This window comes from Podarcis erhardii, assembly GCF_964252035.2.
Source record: "Podarcis erhardii genome assembly, chromosome: 12".
Classification (NCBI taxonomy): domain Eukaryota; kingdom Metazoa; phylum Chordata; class Lepidosauria; order Squamata; family Lacertidae; genus Podarcis; species Podarcis erhardii.
In genome coordinates this window covers 21,606,550-21,626,922 of record NC_138513.1, presented here as the reverse complement: position 1 = coordinate 21,626,922, position 20,373 = coordinate 21,606,550, and the positions used below count along the sequence as shown (strand labels likewise).

The 20,373-nt window shown below is 44.1% G+C and overlaps 1 protein-coding gene across 2 annotated transcripts in view; it reads right to left on the bottom strand.

Annotated features, from left to right (window-relative positions):
* Positions 1-20,373, bottom strand: part of ITGA8 (integrin subunit alpha 8) — a 123,790-nt gene that overhangs the window by 74,973 nt on the left and 28,444 nt on the right. For both annotated transcript variants that reach the window (XM_081881920.1, XM_081881921.1), the window contains exons 4-13: positions 18,443-18,566; positions 17,446-17,507; positions 15,839-15,884; positions 15,015-15,140; positions 14,089-14,133; positions 12,825-12,868; positions 10,786-10,842; positions 10,186-10,238; positions 4,885-5,090; positions 4,187-4,378 (exon numbers count right to left, since the gene is read on the bottom strand). In XM_081881920.1, coding sequence (XP_081738046.1) covers positions 4,187-4,378; positions 4,885-5,090; positions 10,186-10,238; positions 10,786-10,842; positions 12,825-12,868; positions 14,089-14,133; positions 15,015-15,140; positions 15,839-15,884; positions 17,446-17,507; positions 18,443-18,566 — 955 coding nt within the window. The remainder of the gene's footprint in view (positions 1-4,186; positions 4,379-4,884; positions 5,091-10,185; positions 10,239-10,785; positions 10,843-12,824; positions 12,869-14,088; positions 14,134-15,014; positions 15,141-15,838; positions 15,885-17,445; positions 17,508-18,442; positions 18,567-20,373) is intronic.

Here is a 20,373-nt window from a genome sequence, read left to right as displayed (position 1 = left end):
CTTGAACTACATAGATCCTTCAACAACCACCACAGGGCGTTTTTATCAGCAAGAAGGCTTTACATGGTGAATATTCACACACATTGCAGGTCAGGCAAGGTGAGGTGGTACGACCTTGCTTTTTATTTCTGTCATTAAATGGTTTAACAATCTTTAGGGAAAGAGAATGATAAACATCCCAGTAAATAAATATAAGGAATTCTGGTCAGAAATGTTTGTGTGGTTCTCCAGAGGGTGAATATTGTATATACTATCTAAGCCAACAAAGCTGATGAGCCAGATTTTTATTTTTCAGAAGGTTCATTTGCTGCTTAAATTTGCATCAGCAATGTAACAGCTACAGACACATTCCATCTCTGAAAAGTAGGAAAAAGGTCTCACAAGCAATTGGTCTAAATTCAGAAATTAGCTTGACATGTTTAAATAATGCTCTACAATAGCCAAAATGGATGCTGTTATGATTAATCATTTAGGTATTTATATTCTCTGTGCCATGTTTATTATTTTAGCAGTTCACCAAAAATCTGATACAGAGCCCAGTTAGGTTTTCTAAAAATATGGATATATTCTAATTCAGCCTTCAACAACCTGGTGTCCTGTAGATGTGCTGGATGACAACTTCCATGAGACCAGCCAACCATTCTCTCATTGGAATACTTGACCTTGGACTTTGCCTCAAGATAATTTTCAATGCGGACTTTGATGTTAAATATTAAAGTGAAGGAAAACAAATTTCCCGCTAAGCCCAGTTATCTCTGTTAATTCTGACAAATATACCCACTTATGTTTTTCAGATTCAAACACGACCTCAAATATTAGGTTTCAAAATATTTTTAAGGCTGCTGTCCTCAGCCCATGTATTTTCATTTTTGCTGGCACAAACAGGTACATTTTGAGCCAACAGCATATTTTTAACTGGGACATATTGGCAGTTTTCTTTCCCCCCACCAGTGTATCTATTAGTGTAAAACTGTTAAGACTGGAAAGGGCATTAAGGCTCTTTGACTAAATTTTAAAATGAGGTCTGTTGCCTGCTCATTCACTTATTTATTTAAAAGACTTTATACCACCCATTATCAAAACTTCTGAATAGTTTACAAAACCAAAATAATATACAAATAACATATAACATCATTAAAGCAACAACAACACCCTGCTTCATTAGGAGATGGCAACAGAGTAATATGTCCGGGAATAGAAAAATGTATTTCCCTGGGGACAAAAAGATAACAATGTCAGCATCAGTTGGGAGGTGCTACCACTAAGAAGGCTCTTTTCCTGGCCACCTTAACTCAGATGGTGCATTTTGACTAAAGAATCTCAGGCAACTGACATACTTTAAAAGGATTAAATCTGCATCAACTTGGAAAAACGTAAATATTCTACTAAAGAAGAGAGGAAGAAAATACTTGTGTTTAAGTGAAAGATAGCGTGAACCCATAGCGTGAACCCCCGAGACCTGCGGTTGTAGGGCGGTATAATAATAATAATAATAATAATAATAATAATAAGAAGAAGAAGAAGAAGAAGAAGAAGCATTCATTTGTGCTTGAGAGCAAAGGGGGAACTGCCTCTTCAAAGATGATATCAGTCACCCACAGTTTTTGCCAGTGGCACTGAGGGAAAGGTTATTTAATATCTAACTCTTTCTACAATCAAAGTTTCTCTTCCTGTTAACCAGTGTTAGCCTTGATGGGAAAATAACACAGCAGCAATGCAGAAACCAGTTATTTTGCTCATCGTCACATTTGTGCTTACAGCACTTTACTGGGATGGAATATTTCAGCTGGAGAAATGTTGATGCTCCAATTCAATACCTCCCCCCTCCAGAGCAGCTTAAAAAGAAGAAGTCAGGATAGCCAAAGGGTGTCAGGAGATCTTATACTGTGGCAGCTGGACTGTTTGCCAGTTTGACTGTTCTGGGACTGGTTTACATGAAGAACCAACTTCACCCACACCACCTCATAGACCTGCACCAGAGGCCCTGTTTCTGTGCACACCTGTGAGGGCAATGTTAGTGGTGGCCACATAGAGCAGGGCCTTCTCGGTGATGACCCCAGTTCTATGAAATTTGCTTCCTAGTAACATCAGTCAAGCTCCACCCCAATCCTTTTTCAAGCCGGACACCTGTTCTCTGCCTCTTTTATGGAGAATTTCAGGCTGCTTCATTCTGGGCTGGGCTGTGTGGGCTGCTGCTTCCACGTGCTGCCTAATTTTGAGGCTTTTGGGGTGTTTCAGAGCTTAACGTTTTATATGGTTTCAGACTGCTGTCGTGTGTGATGTTTGCTGCTTTGTGAGGAGAATTCTCTGAAAAACTGGGAGAAAAATCTACCAAATAAAGGAACATCCAACCAATCTCCCGTGTGGTTTGGCCCAGGTCTTCTCTAGTTCTGTGGAACTTGTTTCCCAAGTAAGGGATGAGTAAGATTAAGCCTTTGTAGCGCTGAAAAACCCCAAAGGGTAATAAAAACACCACACATTTTGATCCTCGTTTTTTCCCTGTTTTCAAAGGCGACGCAAATGAGAATACAAAGCTACAAGCCCAGCCAGCTGGATTAAGGCAAACAAAGGGAGGGAGGGGGGAATAATCAGTGAAACAGTCACAGAACATAAACTATCCGAAAACATTAGTACAGTAGGTTAACAGAGCACAGTGGCAGAAGATATTTCAGGATGTTCGTCCAGCATTGTCCCATTAATTACAACGGGGCTTATGCCAGCAAAACAATCCTAAGGCTTGCACTACAGCAATTCTACTGTGTGGGTTGTGTTACAAATGCAGAGGACCTTCTCAGACCCCAAGAAAAAGAAATGCTGCGGTTTGCCTTATCCTTCATCCCAGAGGAGTTGGGGGGAGGGGTGAAATGGGAGAAAATCAAATTAAAATGATGTTGTGCATTTAGGCTACAGATGGTGTTGGAATGCTGCCCCAAACTGGATAAGCTCCACTTCAGAAATAAAGCGGGAGAGCTCCTATAGTGAAGCAGTTGTTGATAAATACCAGATGACATCAGTAAAATATTAATCGTTGAGGGAAAACATTCGAAACCAAACTAATTAAAGAAGAAAGATCCAGGCAAGCGAGCAACGAAGGAATATCTGGAACCAGGAAGACCTCTCACCTCTTCCTGTTTCGAATAACTTTTTTTAAAAATACGTCCAATATTTAAATAATGCTTCTCCTCTAAGTGCTCAAAGCGCTTTACATATCCTCTTAGTAATCCTTAGAATAACCTGGCAAGGTAACCAGAGGGGCTATTGTTTCCCTTGCTTGGGCTGAAAGACAGATGTTTGCCTAAAGCCATCCTGTGAGTTCATAGCTCAGGAAACTTTTGGCTCTTAGCTCATCCCCTTAACCCCAATCCTACGAAGGAGTTCGCAGCAAGTGAGACCCTCTTCACTCAAAACTGGACAAACCATATTTAAACAACCTCCAAACAGACAAAAGGAACCATCCCCTTCTTAGGTATACCAAGAGGATCCAACATGAGAGGGGATATATCATATCTGCTATTTCTGGTGCCTTTGTTGGTGCCTTTGTTCTGTTCTACAGTGACAATTTCGTTATCTGTTTTGTTATCTTGGGGATTTTCACAATTAAGATCCAGGAAGTGCTGTAGCTCAGTGGTAAAGAATCTGCTTTGCATGCAAAAGGTCCCAGGTTCAAGCCCTGGCGTCTCCAGGTAGGGCTGGGAAAAGACACCTACCTGAAGGCCCAGAGAGCTCTTGCCAGTCAGTATAGTACTGTGCAATATGGACTGATGGTCTGGCTCCATATAAGGCAGCTTCCTGTGCTCCTGTTTTTATTTTATTTTAACAACTTTCCGAAATGAGAAGGAAGCCATCCAAAGTGCAGAGAAGCAACTTTTTCATCGGCTTTCTGACAGGGAACTGAAGGGTTACAAGCTCCCCCCCCCCTTCATTTCCGTCTTTTTTTAACAATTCAGGTGTTTTATGTTAATGTATCTATTTCAGTCCTTCTCGCATTTCTGGTGATTTCTCACAACAGGAAAGGGAGTATTTGTTCTGTCCAACTCTAAATTCTCAGAGAAGCAAAGCGAGATCCACACACAAAAGCACAGCCCTATTTGGGATTTTGACCTCGGCCTTTCCAAAAAGAAAATGATGCATTTTCCAGAGGTGGAAGGGGATGAAATCCCTTCTCTCTCGTGTGGAAGATCCTTACCTGGGTAATCATTCTTGTCTATGTCGGAGTCTCCTCTTAGTGTAAAACCAAATCCCGCAGGCATCGACTGGGAGGCCCACATACCGCGGAGAACCTGGGAAGGGTTAGGATTTAACCCATTATTAGCTCCATTGAAAATGAGGACTTTCCCCCTTCTGTCTTCTCCAGCAAATGGTGCTCCTATTGCAATGTCTGAAAAAGAACAAAGAGAGGTGGGAATGCTTATGGCGAGGGCTGCTTTAATTCCTCACGGGAGTGAAGATCAGAGAGGCCTCTGATTTAACTCTTCTTATGTGCCACAGCTACTTTTAATGCTCTTGTTTTGTCTCATTACTGCAATTTTAGTAATTTAGAATATATTGATTATGTTGTAAGCCACCTTGGAAAGGAAGGTAATATCCTAAAAAGGTAGCTTTTTGCTTTCTTTATTTACCCTGGCTTTTGACACTTGAGATGTCTATTTTCAGAACCCACCTGAATCAAATTTATCAAACATCCCTAGTCATCACACATTTAGCTTTTTTTTGGGGGGGGTGTAGTCTCCCGCTCTTAAGAACACCTGGCTCAGTACAAACATATAAATCACATTCATTATTTTGGCCACTGCAAAGCAAACTGTCTTTGCAATTGAGCCATTCCCTTCTTCAACTGTCTTGAGCAATCTGTGCATAACCTCTAAAGAATACTTTGTGTAGTACCATTAAATCCATCCTGGTTTAGATCTCCGAGATGTGCGATGGAATTGCCAAACCTGCCAAACACCTCAGTGCCAGACAGCACCTGCGGTTCTCTGAAGTACAAGGCACTCTCTTGGAGGTAGAGATACACCTGCCCAACCTCCTTAGGGTTGCTCTCAAATTCACGCTCCATAAAGAGAGGAGCACCGACAAGGATGTCATCCAACCTGGAGAGAGGAAAACAAGCAGAATGGTCAGTGCAAAATTCAGAGGAATCCTCCTCACTTTAAAAATTAATGACTCTTATGCTTTCAGCTGGCCTTCCCCAATCTGGTGCCCTCTAAATGTTGCTGGACTCCAACGACAATCTCAGACAGCATGTACAGCATCTAGGGGGGACCACAGGTTCCCCACCCTGGCACATGAAATACACTACTTTAGGTCAATGTCCAAGGGAACCAGGGAAGAGGACTGTGTGTTGGGCCAGAGTTTTCTCTAGAGTTCTCATCACTGCAGTCCTCATAACCAAAATTGGAAACTACAGTTTCACTAAGAGCCAGCTGTGGAACCTACAGCCCCCCCCACAAGCCTGAATATTTCTAGCCCTATAGTTAAGAAGGAACACTAAACTATGGTTTAGTATTATGTGAATCAACCTCAGGCTTATCAGTTTCCCCTGCCTTCTCCTCCTCTGAAGATGACCATAAGCTTTGGCTTTCATTTTTAAGTAGTGCAGTTCAGCATCATGACTGAACCAGGCAAACATAGCTGGTCTTAACTACAGTTTACTGGAACAAGCCAACTTCAAACTGTATTCATGGTTGCCTTGTTTTAGTGTATCATAGTTAAAATCAAGGTTCAGATATAATGCTAAAGTTCAAATAGTTGGAAGTGGGAATGAAAGTTTCCAATCTTTTGCTTCTGGCAGTGGTGGGGAGGAGGGAACTGCCAAGGCTCATGCACACAACACTGACCTGTTGTTTACCATTTACAACCAAACCAGTCCACTGGCAGCAAATATTTGCCCTCCATGGTGCTCAGATTTGATACTGAAATCCCTGGTACATCACCAGGGCCAGCCCAAGACATTTTGGCGCCTGAGGCAAACCGCAAACTCCCACCCCTTGCTAGGGAAGAAGGGTTGAGTGGAGATTGACGCCAGGAACAAGGGAAGGAATAAAAATTTACATCAGGAACAAGGAGGGGAGTAGAAAGAAAACAGCAGCATTGCCAATTCACCAAGAGACTGCTGTAGAGGTGGCTTGAGAGGGGCTGCTGAGAAGGTGGCAGCTTCAGCCCCAAGGAACACGCCACAGCTGTTGCTGCCACTATGACAATAGTCGTGGGCTGGATTTGCTGCCCCCGTGACTCCTGCTGCTTGAGGGTGTCACCTCACCTTGCCTCACCTTGCCCTGCCTAGCACATCCAATAAAACACCAACAACTGCCTTGTGCTAGGTGCCACAATTGTAGGAAATCCGTGGCAGCCATTTGGATTTTGCATTAGGCCTCCTGCACAGCCCTGCCCTAACATGGCCTCTCAAAGTCCCATATGCAAAACATCTGGACTGCACAGGGGTTGAGAGGGATGCAGCGCGAATGACCCTGCAGCACCAGTGTTGGGGGGGTAGAACCCTGCACGGTCCCACTCGCAAATGGACTGTCCCCTTTCATTGGCATCATCTCCTTTGGTCTGATGAGACCATGCTTCAGTGCAAGGACTCAATATTTATCAGGCTGTTCTTGTCACCGCTCAAGATATTTCCTGTCCCATCCCTCCGTTTCCCAATTTGGAAAAACAAACAAAAACAATGATGTCAATTTCACTTCTATTTGTTCTCTCTCTCTCTCTCTCTCTCTCTCTCCCCCCCCTTCCTGCTTCTCCATTCCCCCTCCTCCAGCGTTCAAACAGTGTGTGGGGAGTTGTATGTTTTAAAACATCTGTTTGCTGTAGATTTTTTTAAAAAAAATGAAGAACGTTTCTGCTTGTCTTCAGTTATAAATAGTTTCATTTGTTGGGCCAAACTCAAGCTAAAGCAGCAAGAGGCACTAGGCTGTGATCCCGTTCAGTGGTGAGAGAATTGTCTGAGCCACAACAGTGTTTTACTGATTTCCTGGCTGTGCCACGGTGCTGGATCGAGCAATTTGTTTGCTTCCATGCCTTCCCAGAGGAGAGGCATGGCTGCTTCCTTCTTAACAGAACAGCATTCAAGAGCGCAAGCTGACCACCTGCTGAAATTTTATGCAATTCCTTTGGTGTGCCGCTGGGCAGTTAACAGCGGGAGCACGGAGTGGTGTCAAGAGGTTAGGGCCTTAGTATTTGAAGCTTTGATATAGTGCAAATAAAAGATCGCTAATGTATTTTTATTAGGCGCACGGTTTAACCCAAAGCAAATAATTCTCTCCTGTGCTACGAAATCTCATGCACCTAAATCGCTCCCCAACTGGCACTGTTTGTTTCAGATACAGGTAAGCATCTATTTAGAGAACACTAAGACCCTGCTCAGTGGGTAAAGTGCTTGCTTCACATGCCAAAGGTCCAAGACTCAATCCTTGGCGCCTTCAGAGAGGGCAAGTAAAGGCTCCTATCTGAAAACCCTGAAGAGGAACTGATGGGGGTCACCAACATCTGCCCATCAGTGACCTGTGGGGGGAGAAAAGCAACTAGAACAGGAGGTTCCCACAGCAGTCTCTCATCATTCCAGATGAGCCCATGGCCTAAGAAGGTTGACTACCAGGGCTAGGGAAGGTTGACTACCAGGGCTAGGCTCCCCCTAGGCCTGGGGACCAAATGTGACCATCTAGTCTAGCCTTTCTCAACTTGTGGGTCCCCAGATGTTGTTGAACTACAACTCCCATCACCCCTAGCTAGCAAGGCCAAAGCTCAATGATGATGGGAGTTGTAGTCAACAACATCTGGGGACCCACAGGTTGAGAACCGCTAATCTAGTCCTTTCTGTTTGGCCCTCAGGATTCTCCTCAGAGACCACCCTCTCCTTGAGTGCTTTTACTTGACTGGAATGTGTCCTTGCGCCATGGCCATGTTTTTGTTGGCTTGGAAGGGGGGTGGAAAGAGGTGCAGCCACTTCTGCCAGGCTTCACAAAAGGCAAAAGTCACATCCGTGGCTCTGCCCACTTTCGCATCTGCTCCCACCCCCTACTGGCCTGCGGCCCCTGGTAGATTGCCTGTGAGAGAATGTGGCCCTCAGGCTGAGAATGGCTTCCCCACCCTGGGGTAGACAATGCTGAGCTAGATGACTTTATACACTCCCACCAACCAAAACTCAGTCCAGAACCTTTCTCAGTTTGAAGTGGGTAGACAAACACGGGTAGACAGACACAAAGGTCTGAAGCAAAATATTTTCGCCTCGTCCTTGTCTCAGACCTTTCGTTTTCCACCCACTCCCACCTCCAGCTGTGTGATAATTCCTTACAGATCTCTAACAGTGTTCCCTTCCTTGGTTGCTCTTAGCCAAACTCGTCGAGTCCTGAGCATTTCTACAGATTTAAAGAAGATTTGGGAAGAACTGTCTAAACCAGCAGCTGCAGTGGCAGAAGCAAAAATACTAGGTAGCTTGAGCTGAGCTGCAAGGGGAGAGCAATTGATTTTGCTGAAAAAGAAAATCTGCTAAAACTTAAAAGTCCGGCTATGTTTCTTTACTGTTCTCTGTCCCCCAATGTTGAGGCTGAAGGCACAACCCTGTGGTACCTAGGAGGGCGTCTCAGAGGCGATTCTCCCCCCTCTGCCCATGAAGGGTGAGATCCCTTCACACACACACACACACACACACACACACACACACACACACACACCCTAATAGAGAGGAAGAGTAATCAAGTCCTGCAGCTGGCATACAGAATTTCCCTCCCATTGGGACCAACAGGAGGAATAATCCATAAAAAAAAAATACCGGTCCAATATTAAAGCGAGGCAGTAGGGGCTGTTGCCCACTGGGACTGGTAGGGTGGAAGGCAAAGAGGCCAACAGTAGGTGGAACGAGAGTCAGATGGCAGGAAGAGACACTGGTTTTACTCTCACTTTCCTCTCTGCTGAGTTTGATGGTGACAACACTGAGACGGAGGAGAAGCTGCCAGCCTGGGCTGGATGTAAGTAAGAGAGCAAACAGGTGGGCTGCGCTGGCTGAGAGTGGGCTGAGGTAGGTGGAGCAGTGCCCCACTCACTGCAATGCACCAGCTTCCATTGCAAAAGGAGGAGCACCCAGCTTACGCCTTCTGCCCTACCAGCATGAGCCTGGCAGGGCTTTGGATTTGGCAGCCCCTCTGCCTTCCATTCTCATTCATCCCACCCCCTTTTGAGCTGTTCTGCCTAGGAACGCATCTACTGGGGAGATATAACTGGAAGCACTCAAACACCTACACAGTAAATTAATAACAATGCATATTATAGTGCTTAAAATGGTGCAGGTATGGCAGGAAAGAAAGTGTTTCTTGCCATCAATGGTGCCACAGGCCTTAGCAGATAGATGCCCAGACTCTCATGCAGCCACAGTGCATGTGGTACCCGTTCCAAACTGATGCAATCACAGTGTGGGGTGGAATGGGATGGTTTTCCAGTGGCAGCCTTGTAAATCTAAGCAAACAAAAATTACTAGCCTACAAAAAAATTACTGGCCTCTTGGGTGTTGGACTGAGAACTCCAACTCTCCTCTGGCAGCGCATTTGGTGTCTATGTTTGGCACGCAGCAGAGACAATGTGGCCCATCCCTACTCTCCAGCCCCCCCTCTCTCCTACATAAATTCCATGGATTCACCTACATGACATTCCTGGTCGCCTCTGGTGAGCAGGCTATGTACTTAAAAACAAGGTCGAATCATTGCAGTTTCAGTTACAGACGTGCTAGCTAGGCAAAAGACAAATGCATCCCTGCAATACTCAAGTATATGGTTGTCTACAAAAGAGCTTATTAGAAAAATACCTTTCCACCAAAGCTGAGAAAACCATAGGACCAAGGAATGAAACCCCATGAAAGAAAGACTAAGAGATTTATTTATTTTGGCTTTTGAGCAGGTTAATATTATTTTTTAGAAGTATGAAATCATAACCTGTGATATCTACTACTGCTGGAAAGTTTAGGAGGAAGGATGAAAAGATTTAGGAGTCTAATTCTAACTGAATATAAATAGCTAAGCTACAATCTCCCTCAAGGCGCTTAGTCCAGGGTGGTCCTGGAATAGTCTCATGGACTTCAGAGGGAGCGTTTTGGATTAAGTGGCTTGGACCCACTTGAAAACCCTAAATTAAACAGGACAGGAAAAGAAGATGGAGGACAGAATGAATACTTTTTTGTCTTTAGCAACTTACCCATCATTGTTAACATCTGACACTGCAACCGTGTATCCAAAGTAAGATGCCATCTGCAAATAAAAGAGCATTTTTACATCAAATATCCCTTTAAATGCTGTATTTGCAGCTGGCAAAATCCCATCATATCCCAAATCATATTGCAAAGGATCCCGCCAGACTGCCAGAGTTTTGTGGGAAAGATTTAAGCACATCCAGGGAGATTTAGGTTGGTGCAATTAAAGTGGATTAAAGTGTTCAGCTCCCTTCCTGCCAACAAATCCCCTTTAAAGAAGAGGCAGGCATTTTGCAGTTAGGAAGGTGATGAAGAAGTGCATTGAAAAGTGTGGAGTGAATGCATGGTTAATGGAAATGTATATGAACACCCCACAATCAACTCATGAGGGTGCTCATTGTCATATAACACCCCCACAAACGCTCCATAAAGACCAGGCAAAATCAGCCTCCAAGAAAACTTTGTGCAAGCAAATCTGGATGGATGCTGAACAAACAGGCCTGGATGTCCAAGTAGTGTTGCTTAAATTTGAGCTGCAACTCATTGGGCAGCATTGTATTCCCTGTTTGGAAATGCTGATATGCTGAATGATTGAAATTTATTACCTGTTCACCGGTGAAATTCTGAATAAAGGTCAAATCTGTGGAATTTATAATCGAAACCTAGAAACAGAAAACAAGAAGCTGCGGGTTCATGCCACAAAGGGTTATATTCCAGGATAACTGCTGCAGTGCTACATCTCAAAACTTGTACTCCCACCATTCTAAATATTGTATACTATTCCCCAATATTTCAAATAAGTTCAGAAGACACGGAGCAATCCTCAGAAGTAAGTCTATTAGAGTAAGTCCCATGGAACTCACTTGAATTTATTTCTGAGTGGACCTCCTCAGGAAGGTTCTGTTTTTTTCCTACTTATTTGGAGGGTTAGGAGCATATAGGATTGTAGCCAAGTAACTAACAATCCAATGGTCCCTGGAAAGGAATCCCTGAAGGTATAGATTAGAGCAGGTCTCCCATGCTGCTCCACTGTCAGTTGTCTGATTCCAGGGAGGGATAGTGAAGACTTTGAATGGTCCTGAATGGGGTAACTGTGCCCCTGAAGGACCAGATGTGCAGCCTGGGAGTCATTCTGGACTCACAGCTGTCCATGGAGGCGCAGGTCAGTTCTGTGTACAGGGAAGCTGTTTATCAGCTCCATCTGGTACGCAGGCTGAGACCCTACTTGCCCACAGACTGTCTCGCCAGAGTGGTGCATGTTCTAGTTATCTCTCGCTTGGACTACTGCAATGCGCTCTATGTGGGGCTACCTTTGAAGGTGACCCAGAAACTACAACTAATCCAAAGTGCAGCAGCTAGACTGGTGACTGGGAACGGCCGCCGAGACCACATAACACCGGTCTTGAAAGACCTACGCTGGCTCCCAGTATGTTTCCGAGCACAATTCAAAGTGTTGGTGCTGACCTTTAAAACCCTAAATGGCCTCGGTCCAGTATACCTGAAGGAGCGTCTCTACCCCCATCATTCTGCCTGGACACTGAGGTCCAGTGCCAATGGCCTTCTGGCAGTTCCCTCACTGCGAGAAGCCAAGTTACAGGGAACCAGGCAGAGGGCCTTCTCTGTAGTGGCACCCGCCCTGTGGAACCCTCACTGTGAGAAGCCAAGTTACAGGGAACCAGGCAGAGGGCCTTCTCTGTAGTGGCACCCGCCCTGTGGAACGCCCTCCCATCAGATGTCAAAGAGAAAAACAACTACCAGACTTTTAGACAACATCTGAAGGCAGCCCTGTTTAGGGAAGCTTTTAATGTTTAATAGACTATTGTATTTTAATATTTTGTTGGAAGCCGCCCAGAGTGGCTGGGGAAACCCAGCCAGATGGGCGGGGTATAAATATATTATTATTATTATTATTATTATTATTATTATTATTATTATTATTATTAGAATGCACTGGCTCCAAAGCCCTATGGTTTCCCCAAAACGGGGCATGGGGAGTGTCAAAGAGGAGGTCGCGAGTCCTCCCTCCAAGCTGCTAATCAATCACATGCAGGCACCAAAAGGATTATCAGGTTTTACTAGCTGCTTCTCTGGCACCATCAAACAGGGAGTCTAAAACACGATGTGTTCTCTTCCACCCCTGGCAGGTTAACTCGAGGGTTTATAGAGGCTGGGGAATACTGGCAGCCAGCTAACCCCATCACATGCTCCCACTTTGGGGACCATTTGTTTCCATGATAAAACCAAATGGAAAAGTGCAGACACAGCCTTTTTATTATTCAAACTCTTAACACATTAAGTTTTGGGTATATCTAAATGAGCACATTGGATCGTGCCTTGCATTTAGAATGATACATAAGCTTTCCTCTTTGTAGTATCAGCAGCATCTGTGCTGAAATCCCATTTTAAAGTTCATCTCAGGGTAAGTGGTCAGCCACAGTTGGCAAATGAGAGGGGTTTTTCAATGAGTAGAAGTCTGTCATGGCTGAGATTAGTTTAATTGCTATCGCCATTATTATCATTATCATCATCATTACCATTATCATTATCAACATTATCATTTCTATCTTTGGGGAAAACAAACACACCTTGTTCAGTTCTTATTTGTAAAAGGGGAGGAGGATAAAACATTTGGTAGATTACATACATAGCCAAAGTTCTGTGCACCTCTTGGGACTCCAGCTACCAGCTCTAAAGAGAAATTAACAAAGTCTGAAAATTAACTCAGTGCAATACCTGCTGACACAATAAATACTCAGAAACTACTAGTGGATAACCTTTATATTTGGGGGAGGAAACCAGGACTATTAAGAATATAATAAATATTAATGTATATTTGAATGGTGTGATGCCAACATTCAATAAAAAAAATCAGCTACTAGATGCAAAAAATAGGAAATTTACTAGGGGTGCCATATTTCCAAAAGTGAAAAACTGGACGGTTGATCTTTTCTTTCCTTTTCTTTTTTCACTGCTCGATTCCCAGACATATCTGGGGAATATAGCATGTCCTGCAATATTAACACACAGTTCCTCAATTCAGCTGACCTAAAGCTGCCTATACACTGTACATGCAAAGCACATTTAAATCACATGGCTTCCCCCAAAGAATCCTGGGAATAGAGCAGTCCTTATCTTCTAAAGAAGGGGTGGGGAAGTTTTTCCCAGCATAAGGGGCACAATCTCTCATGGACAGCCTCCCAAAGATAACATGACGATAGTGGTTGGGCCCAAGGCAAAAGTGGGTGGAGCAATTGATGAGACTCTTAGTTTTTTTTGCAAAGCAGGCTGCATTCCAGCCACACAAAATCCAGAGGTATCTACACACACACACACACATGTCCATCCTCCAGCCCAGCAGAAGCACTTAAGGAAGGTGAACAGCAAGGCTGGTGAGAGGGGTGTGTGGCCTGAGGAGGAGACATTACATGGAGAGCATCCCAAGGGTCAGATGGAGAGGCCTGGAGGACCACATTTGGTTAAGGATGCTGGGGATTATAGTTCTGTGAGGGATAAACTACAGTTCCCAGGAATCTTAGGTGGTTCCCAGACCTGAGATTCCCTATCCAGTTCTAAAGATATGCCCTTATGTTGCCATCTGTGATGAGTAAACCTTGGCTGAAGTCAAACATGGTTCCACTGAAAGCTGTGGCTGGATAAAGTGTTGCCACAGTCATGGGAACTGATGTGAGCCACATCCTTGTCCGTGTGCTACATTTTTTCTAAACAAAAGTGTATCTCAGGCCCTGCTGTTATTTATACAAATAAATTCTTTACACAGTTGCCAGGGAGAAAATCCCATTAAACTCAATGGGGCTTACATCTATATAGGACTGTATAGGACATATATAGGACTGCACGTTAACCACAAACTGTAAACTTTTCACAGAAGGATATTATTGGCTTCTTACCTTGTTGAAAATCTCCAGTAAACTCACCAGCAGCCACTGAGTATCCTGTTGAAAAACAAACCAACAAGCATGAAGCCCAACAAACCACTTATGTCTGAAGAGACTCGTTTCTGGAAGAACAACCAGATCCACCCTCTGTTTCAATAATCTCCATTTTAAAAAAAGCTTTATAAACTAGAGTATCTAAGGCCAGGAAAGGGAAAACTATTTGTCAGGATTTTACAGCTAGCTTGGTTATATGTCTCAGAAGCTCAATAAATCTACAGAGTGAAGCAACTAGGAAAACGCACGGCTGTAATTATTTCTCAAGACAAGCTCTAAGAGCATCGATGCTTTGCAATACACCTGGATGCAACAGTTATATTGTCACAACAAGGGGTACAAGATGACACCGTTTTCCATTCCACACTATATTGGTAACAAGCAGCACTGTTTCCGCTCCACCACAGCTCATCTTCCAACAAAAACTATGTGATTCATCTCACTATCCACTGCAGCAAAATTACATAACCTATGCAATTAATTGTGTTGTTGTGACGCTATTCCACCCTGTTCATTTCAGTGCAAAGGAAACGCAATGCAAACGAGGGGAAAGTGAAATCTATTATGTATCATTCATGGAATGAAAGCGGCAGCAGCAGCAGCAGCAAATGCTGACCGTATTTACTGGATTGATTTCCATTCCAGATATGGGACAAATAATAGAACATCAGCAATTTCCACTCCTGTTCCCATTTCCTGCTGGGATTTTCTGACATCTCTAGACACTAGCGAGATGCACAACACCACTGTCTATTCGTGTGTGAAAAGTGAAGGTATGCACATCATTTATTTTATAGCATACATTGCACATTGGATATTTTCTGCTGGAGCAGGGTGAGCGTTATTTTAATATCCTATTTCCCCACAAGCATCATGCATCTTACCCAGATAGTTGTCGTCATATATTGACGGTGCCACTCCAGTTTGTTTTTCTCGGCTTAGCTTCTTCAAAATATTTTTGAAGGAGTAGTCTGTGATAATATCGGCTATGCTACTTGTGATAATCTGGCCTGTGGTTCAAAAATGGAATAGATTAAAGGGATCTGCAGAGCAGCCAATTCAAGAACAACAATTAAGGTTACATTTCTAAACCATGTTATTTATTAAGCAAGCAATATGCAGTAAATATTCTGTTGGGAGCTGCCCAGAGTGGCTGGGGAAACTCAGCCAGATGGGCAGAGTATGCATGCATACATGTGTGTATGTATGTATGTATGTATGTATGTATGTATAAATACATACATACATACATAATAAGTTGTTGTTGTTGATGATGATGATGATGTTGTTGTTATATTGACAGGCCCAAGATCACAGTCCTACTCTAGCCACTATACCACGATGTTTCTCTGGTTCCGTGGCTCTACATATAAAATGTGATATGCAAAAAGAAAAGAAAACTTGGGCAACATTTCCTTTGGGAGGGGGTGTGATCTGATTCTGACCTCTCCTTCCACTTGTAAACGGAATAGTTGCCAATTTTCAGGCATGTGAATAAGGATGGACTTAAAAGTCATCACCATTGCAAAGTTTAATGCCTCCTGTATGCATTAACTCAGAAGAAAGTCACCCTGGGTTCAATGGGACTTACTCCCCAGTGTGTAAGGCTAGGACCTCAGTCTCTTCATGCTTGGCTTTTAAAGACATTCATTTCACTCCAACTTTTAATTCATTTTGGGGTGAGGGCTATATAAATAGAAGAACGTACCTTGCCAATAAAAACTTCCAGGTCCCCCTAGTATGAGGTCTCCATTCTATATACATAACAGATAACAGGAGCATTAGATTATGATTAATAATACATGAGAGATCAAAACCAAACATGTGAAAAAATGATTCAAATAATAAACCTTCATCAAATGGCATTGTTTATCCCATCCTCATCCAACTGAGGGCCCTCCAGGTGTTTTCTCTATGTTTTTTAGCAATTATTGTTTTTATCTGTAAGTCACCTTGAGTCCTATCAGGAAAAATAGTGGGTGGGGTATAAATAAATCTATACTACTAATAATTTTTGACTACAACTTCCAACAGCCCCAGCCAGCGCGGCTAGGGCTGTTGGGAGTTGTGGTCAAAAACATTTGGAGGGCACCAGGTTTCAAGAGGCTGGTTTAGCCAGAGGCTGATTTAGCCAGCCGTAAAGCAGGGAGATGGTGGGACATGGGTGGCGCTGTGGGTTAAACCACAGAGCCTCGTTCTTGCCAATCAGAAGGTCGGCGGTTCGAATCCCCGCGACGGGGTGAGCTCCTGTTGCTCGGTCCCTGCTCCTGCCAACCTAGCAGTTCAAAAGCACATCAAAGTGCAAATAGATAAATAGGTACTGCTCCAGCGGGAAGGTAAATGGCATTTCCATGAGCTGCTCTGATTTGCCAGAAGCGGCTTAGTCCTGCTGGCCACATGACCCGGAAGCTGTACGCCGGCTCCCTTGGCCAATAAAGCGAGATGAGAGCCGCAACCCCGGAGTCGGTCACGACTGGACCTAATGGTCAGGGGTCCCTTTACCTTTGCCTTAAAGGGGGGAGATGGGAGGAAAGCCCCAGACTGCCATTTTGAAATCTCTGGAGTATATGCATCTTGCCAACTGGAGCCTAAATTTTACCACCAAACAGAAGCTTCCTCATTTTATAGGTACGTACGGAAAATCAAGTCTCACATTCTCGTTACAGAATGGTGTTTTCATTCCTTGGCATAGTACACTAGGTAAAGTGGAGAACATCTTCCAATCACGGTAGGGACATCAAAATTTGGATAAATTTGTCAGCCTAGAATTATGTTATTGCCAGGAGTGGCCAGCACGGCAGGATAGTGGAGTCACCCTCCTGACACTGCCATCGCTGCCACGTATGAGGACAATGTGGAGTCACAGCACGGTGGTGGTGAGCGTGGATCTTTGCAGGTGCACCGGCAGAATTGACTCTGCTGGTGCTTGCACACAGCCTCAGCACATTCTGAGTCCTGCCTACAGTTAGTATTAGAAAGGGAGAAATATTAGTATTGAAGAGTATTTGAATGAAACCCAATGGGTTCTAGACCAGGCATAGGCAACCTTGGCCCTCCAGATGTTTGGGGACTACAATTCCCATCACCCCTGACCACTGGTCCTGTTAGCTAGGGATGATGGGAGTTGTAGTCCCAAAACATTGGAAGGGCCGAGGTTGCCTATTCCTGTTCTAGACACCTAATACTATATGAGGCATTTTAAAAGAAAATTTTAATATGACAGCTGATGGATTGGTAGTGAGGGGCATGCATTTCAAAGCGAAGAAGGAAGCGATTAGACGTTCCAGAGATAAGTCAACCAGTGGGAGTTCTCACCTTGTAAAAGTCTAAGCTGAATCCTGCTTGACAGTAACCTTGTCCCTCAGGATCCGGATTGTCTGAAGGTACCAAAATATGATCACTGAATTAGATTCAATATACGGAGTGACTCAGACATTGTCTCAGCAAAAAGAAGAAAGAGCTAACAGGCTGCAAATCTGATACAGGGTGTGTGGGGGTTTTTTTGGGGGGGGGGCAGGTTGTGCTGAAATTTAAGAACCAATTCTTGAGAGCAATGTTGGTTTCAAACAAGAAAGGGGGAAGAATCTGACCATCCAAAGCTGACATCAAAACCAGTATGTGAATTTTGCCAGGGAAATTTGAACCCCAAACAGTAAGTTCATGCTTTGGCAGACCCAAAGGTGAATTTGAGATGTTCCATTTGTTTTGTCCCAAGTCAGAGAAATGACCTTGGATTGCACAGCCTTTATTGTAGTTCTTGCACACACTATTGCCTTTGGGATGTGACAGGCTCCTTCTCTTGTGCACTGAACAGTGACAGTCATCAGAAGGAGTGCAGGAATTGCACAACCCTCAGTTACTTAAAGAGTTCCCCGCTCCATACTGCGATGTAACCCATGGCTTGCTAAGCTCACCAAACAACATGGATTATCTTAACGCAGGTTCAACCTGTAGGTTGCCAGTTCTATAAAAAGTTCCATTTGGAATAATCAGCTGCTTTTAAAAGCTGGCTTCTGCTTATCAAGATCTGTTTGCTACATTTTTAAAGCTCTTTTAAACCGAGCCAGTTCTGTCTCTGCATGTCAAGGCAGAAACACCAGCTTCATCTCTGCTCTTTTAATTAAATGTAAAAGCGTCCATGCAGAAATTTATAATTTGATGTCTCTCCTGAACCGAGATTCCCCCTTTGCAAGGAAATGCCTCTCTCAGTAAGAGCCATTTGGCTCACTGTATACCTGGCCAGACTGCATGAGGATACATATTGCAACCTCAGCATTGCAATGGCCAAATCCCGAAAAATCAAGCAGCGTACCGTTGCGACAAGGAGAGTACTCAGCATAGGCGCTGAAATTCTGAATTGCTACATAGCAGGTGCCAACGGGATCCTTTTCAGGGACTGCCCTCAGGGTCCTCCAGTGATACAGGGGAGCACAGGCCTATCAAAACAAAACAAAATAAAGACAAAAGGTGTTGTGTCTGTTTGGCTAGGCTCCTCCCTTCCTTGTCCACGACACGTCAGATGCGCCACTACAGTGGTACCTCGGGTTACATACGCTTCAGGTTACAGACTCTGATAACCCAGAAATTGTACCTCGGGTTAAGAACTTTGCTTCAGGATGAGAACAGAAATCATGCGGTGGTGGCAGGAGGCCCCATTAGCTAACGTGGTGCTTCAGGTTAAGAACAGTTTCAGGTTAAGAACGGACCTCCAGAACGAATTAAGTACTTAACCTGAGGTACCACTGTACATTTGCTCTTGTAATACCAGGTGCAAGCTCGCTTTTGCTTTCGCTTCAAGCACACTTAGGTGGGATTTTAATGAAGCCTCTTTTACATGCATAAGATCTAACCCCAAACAACTCTGCAGTTAAAGGGAACCTAGGCAGCAGGGCAAAGGCATGCACCGTATATGCCTCCATGAAAGGATGCTCTGGACTGCAGCCTTAGAATGCATTCTGATACGATACGAATCTTTATTGTCATTGTCCCATACAGAACAACGAAATTGAAAAAATCTACATCAGACATTCAAAAACCAACAAGCCTGCTATCCGAGCTATCCGAGCCTGGTTAGCTCCCTAAAAACTCTGATACCCCATAATTAAATACAATATACTCCCATAGAGACTACCAAACACTGCGTTTAAAACCAAAATCACATTTGAATAGAAACTGTTTCTCAGGCGGCTAGTCCTAGTTTTTATAACGCTGTACCTTCTTCCAGAAGGCAGAAGCTGAAAGAGATCATTTCCGGGGTGTGCACTATCCTGCACTATCTCTGCACCATTCTGATGGTGAGGAAACAACCAGGAGCTGCTGCAAAAGCTTATTGAACAATGTCTGCATTGCGTAGAGGCACAAGCACCCATAACAAACCTCAGCATTAGCGGTGGTAGTGACAGCAGTCTCCACCTTCATCTCCCCCTCTTCACTGACTTGCCTTGAGGAAGGTTCTGATTTGTTCCTCAGAAGAGAGAATTGTGTGCCATTACTGCTTTTCCAAATCAGCCAGAACGCCCTTCGTCTTGTGATCACCCAGCTCACCCCTCCAGGTGGAGTCCCCTGGAGAAAGGCTTTCTAGGATGATGTGGGCAGAGGTGGTCATTTTTCAAGTCGTTTAGCACTGTAACAGTTAACGCTATCACTCGATGTACAGCACAAGTGTGCTAGGTAGATGAAAGGATGACAAGGAGCCTCCCTACCTTGCAGAGTTGCTCTGCTCCCTCTTTCTAGCAAAGAAGGAATGAAATGCTAATGGAGGAATCGTGACCTCTTCAGTCCTGCTAGAAAAATCTGGCAGGTGTGGCAAAAACCACTGATTGATAGGTTTTGCAAATAAACCCATTAGCCTTCTGCAATGACCAGAAATGGATTATCTTTACGTGCACACACAAAAAAGCTTCTTCAGCAGTTCCACTGTCTCCCCCCCCCCATAGTCTTTAAATTGTGGTCTTTGGTGAGGGGAGATGTTGCTTTAATAGCAATCACAGGGAGACAGGAGGTTCAATCAGGATCCCAATGCAGACACAATTTTTTCAACCCTTCATCTCTTCACTGCGGTCCCCACACCTCCTTGCAAAGCTGCAATTTATGTGTGGGAGGGAAGTTGGTTTGGCTCTAAGTGACAGCTTTCCCCCAACTCAAATAGCTTTCAGCATGGTGGATTTTGTTTGGGGATGACAGTGAGCCAGCTCCGGAAGCCCTGATGAATGACCTTTTCAGAGAACAGGGCAGGATGTGTGC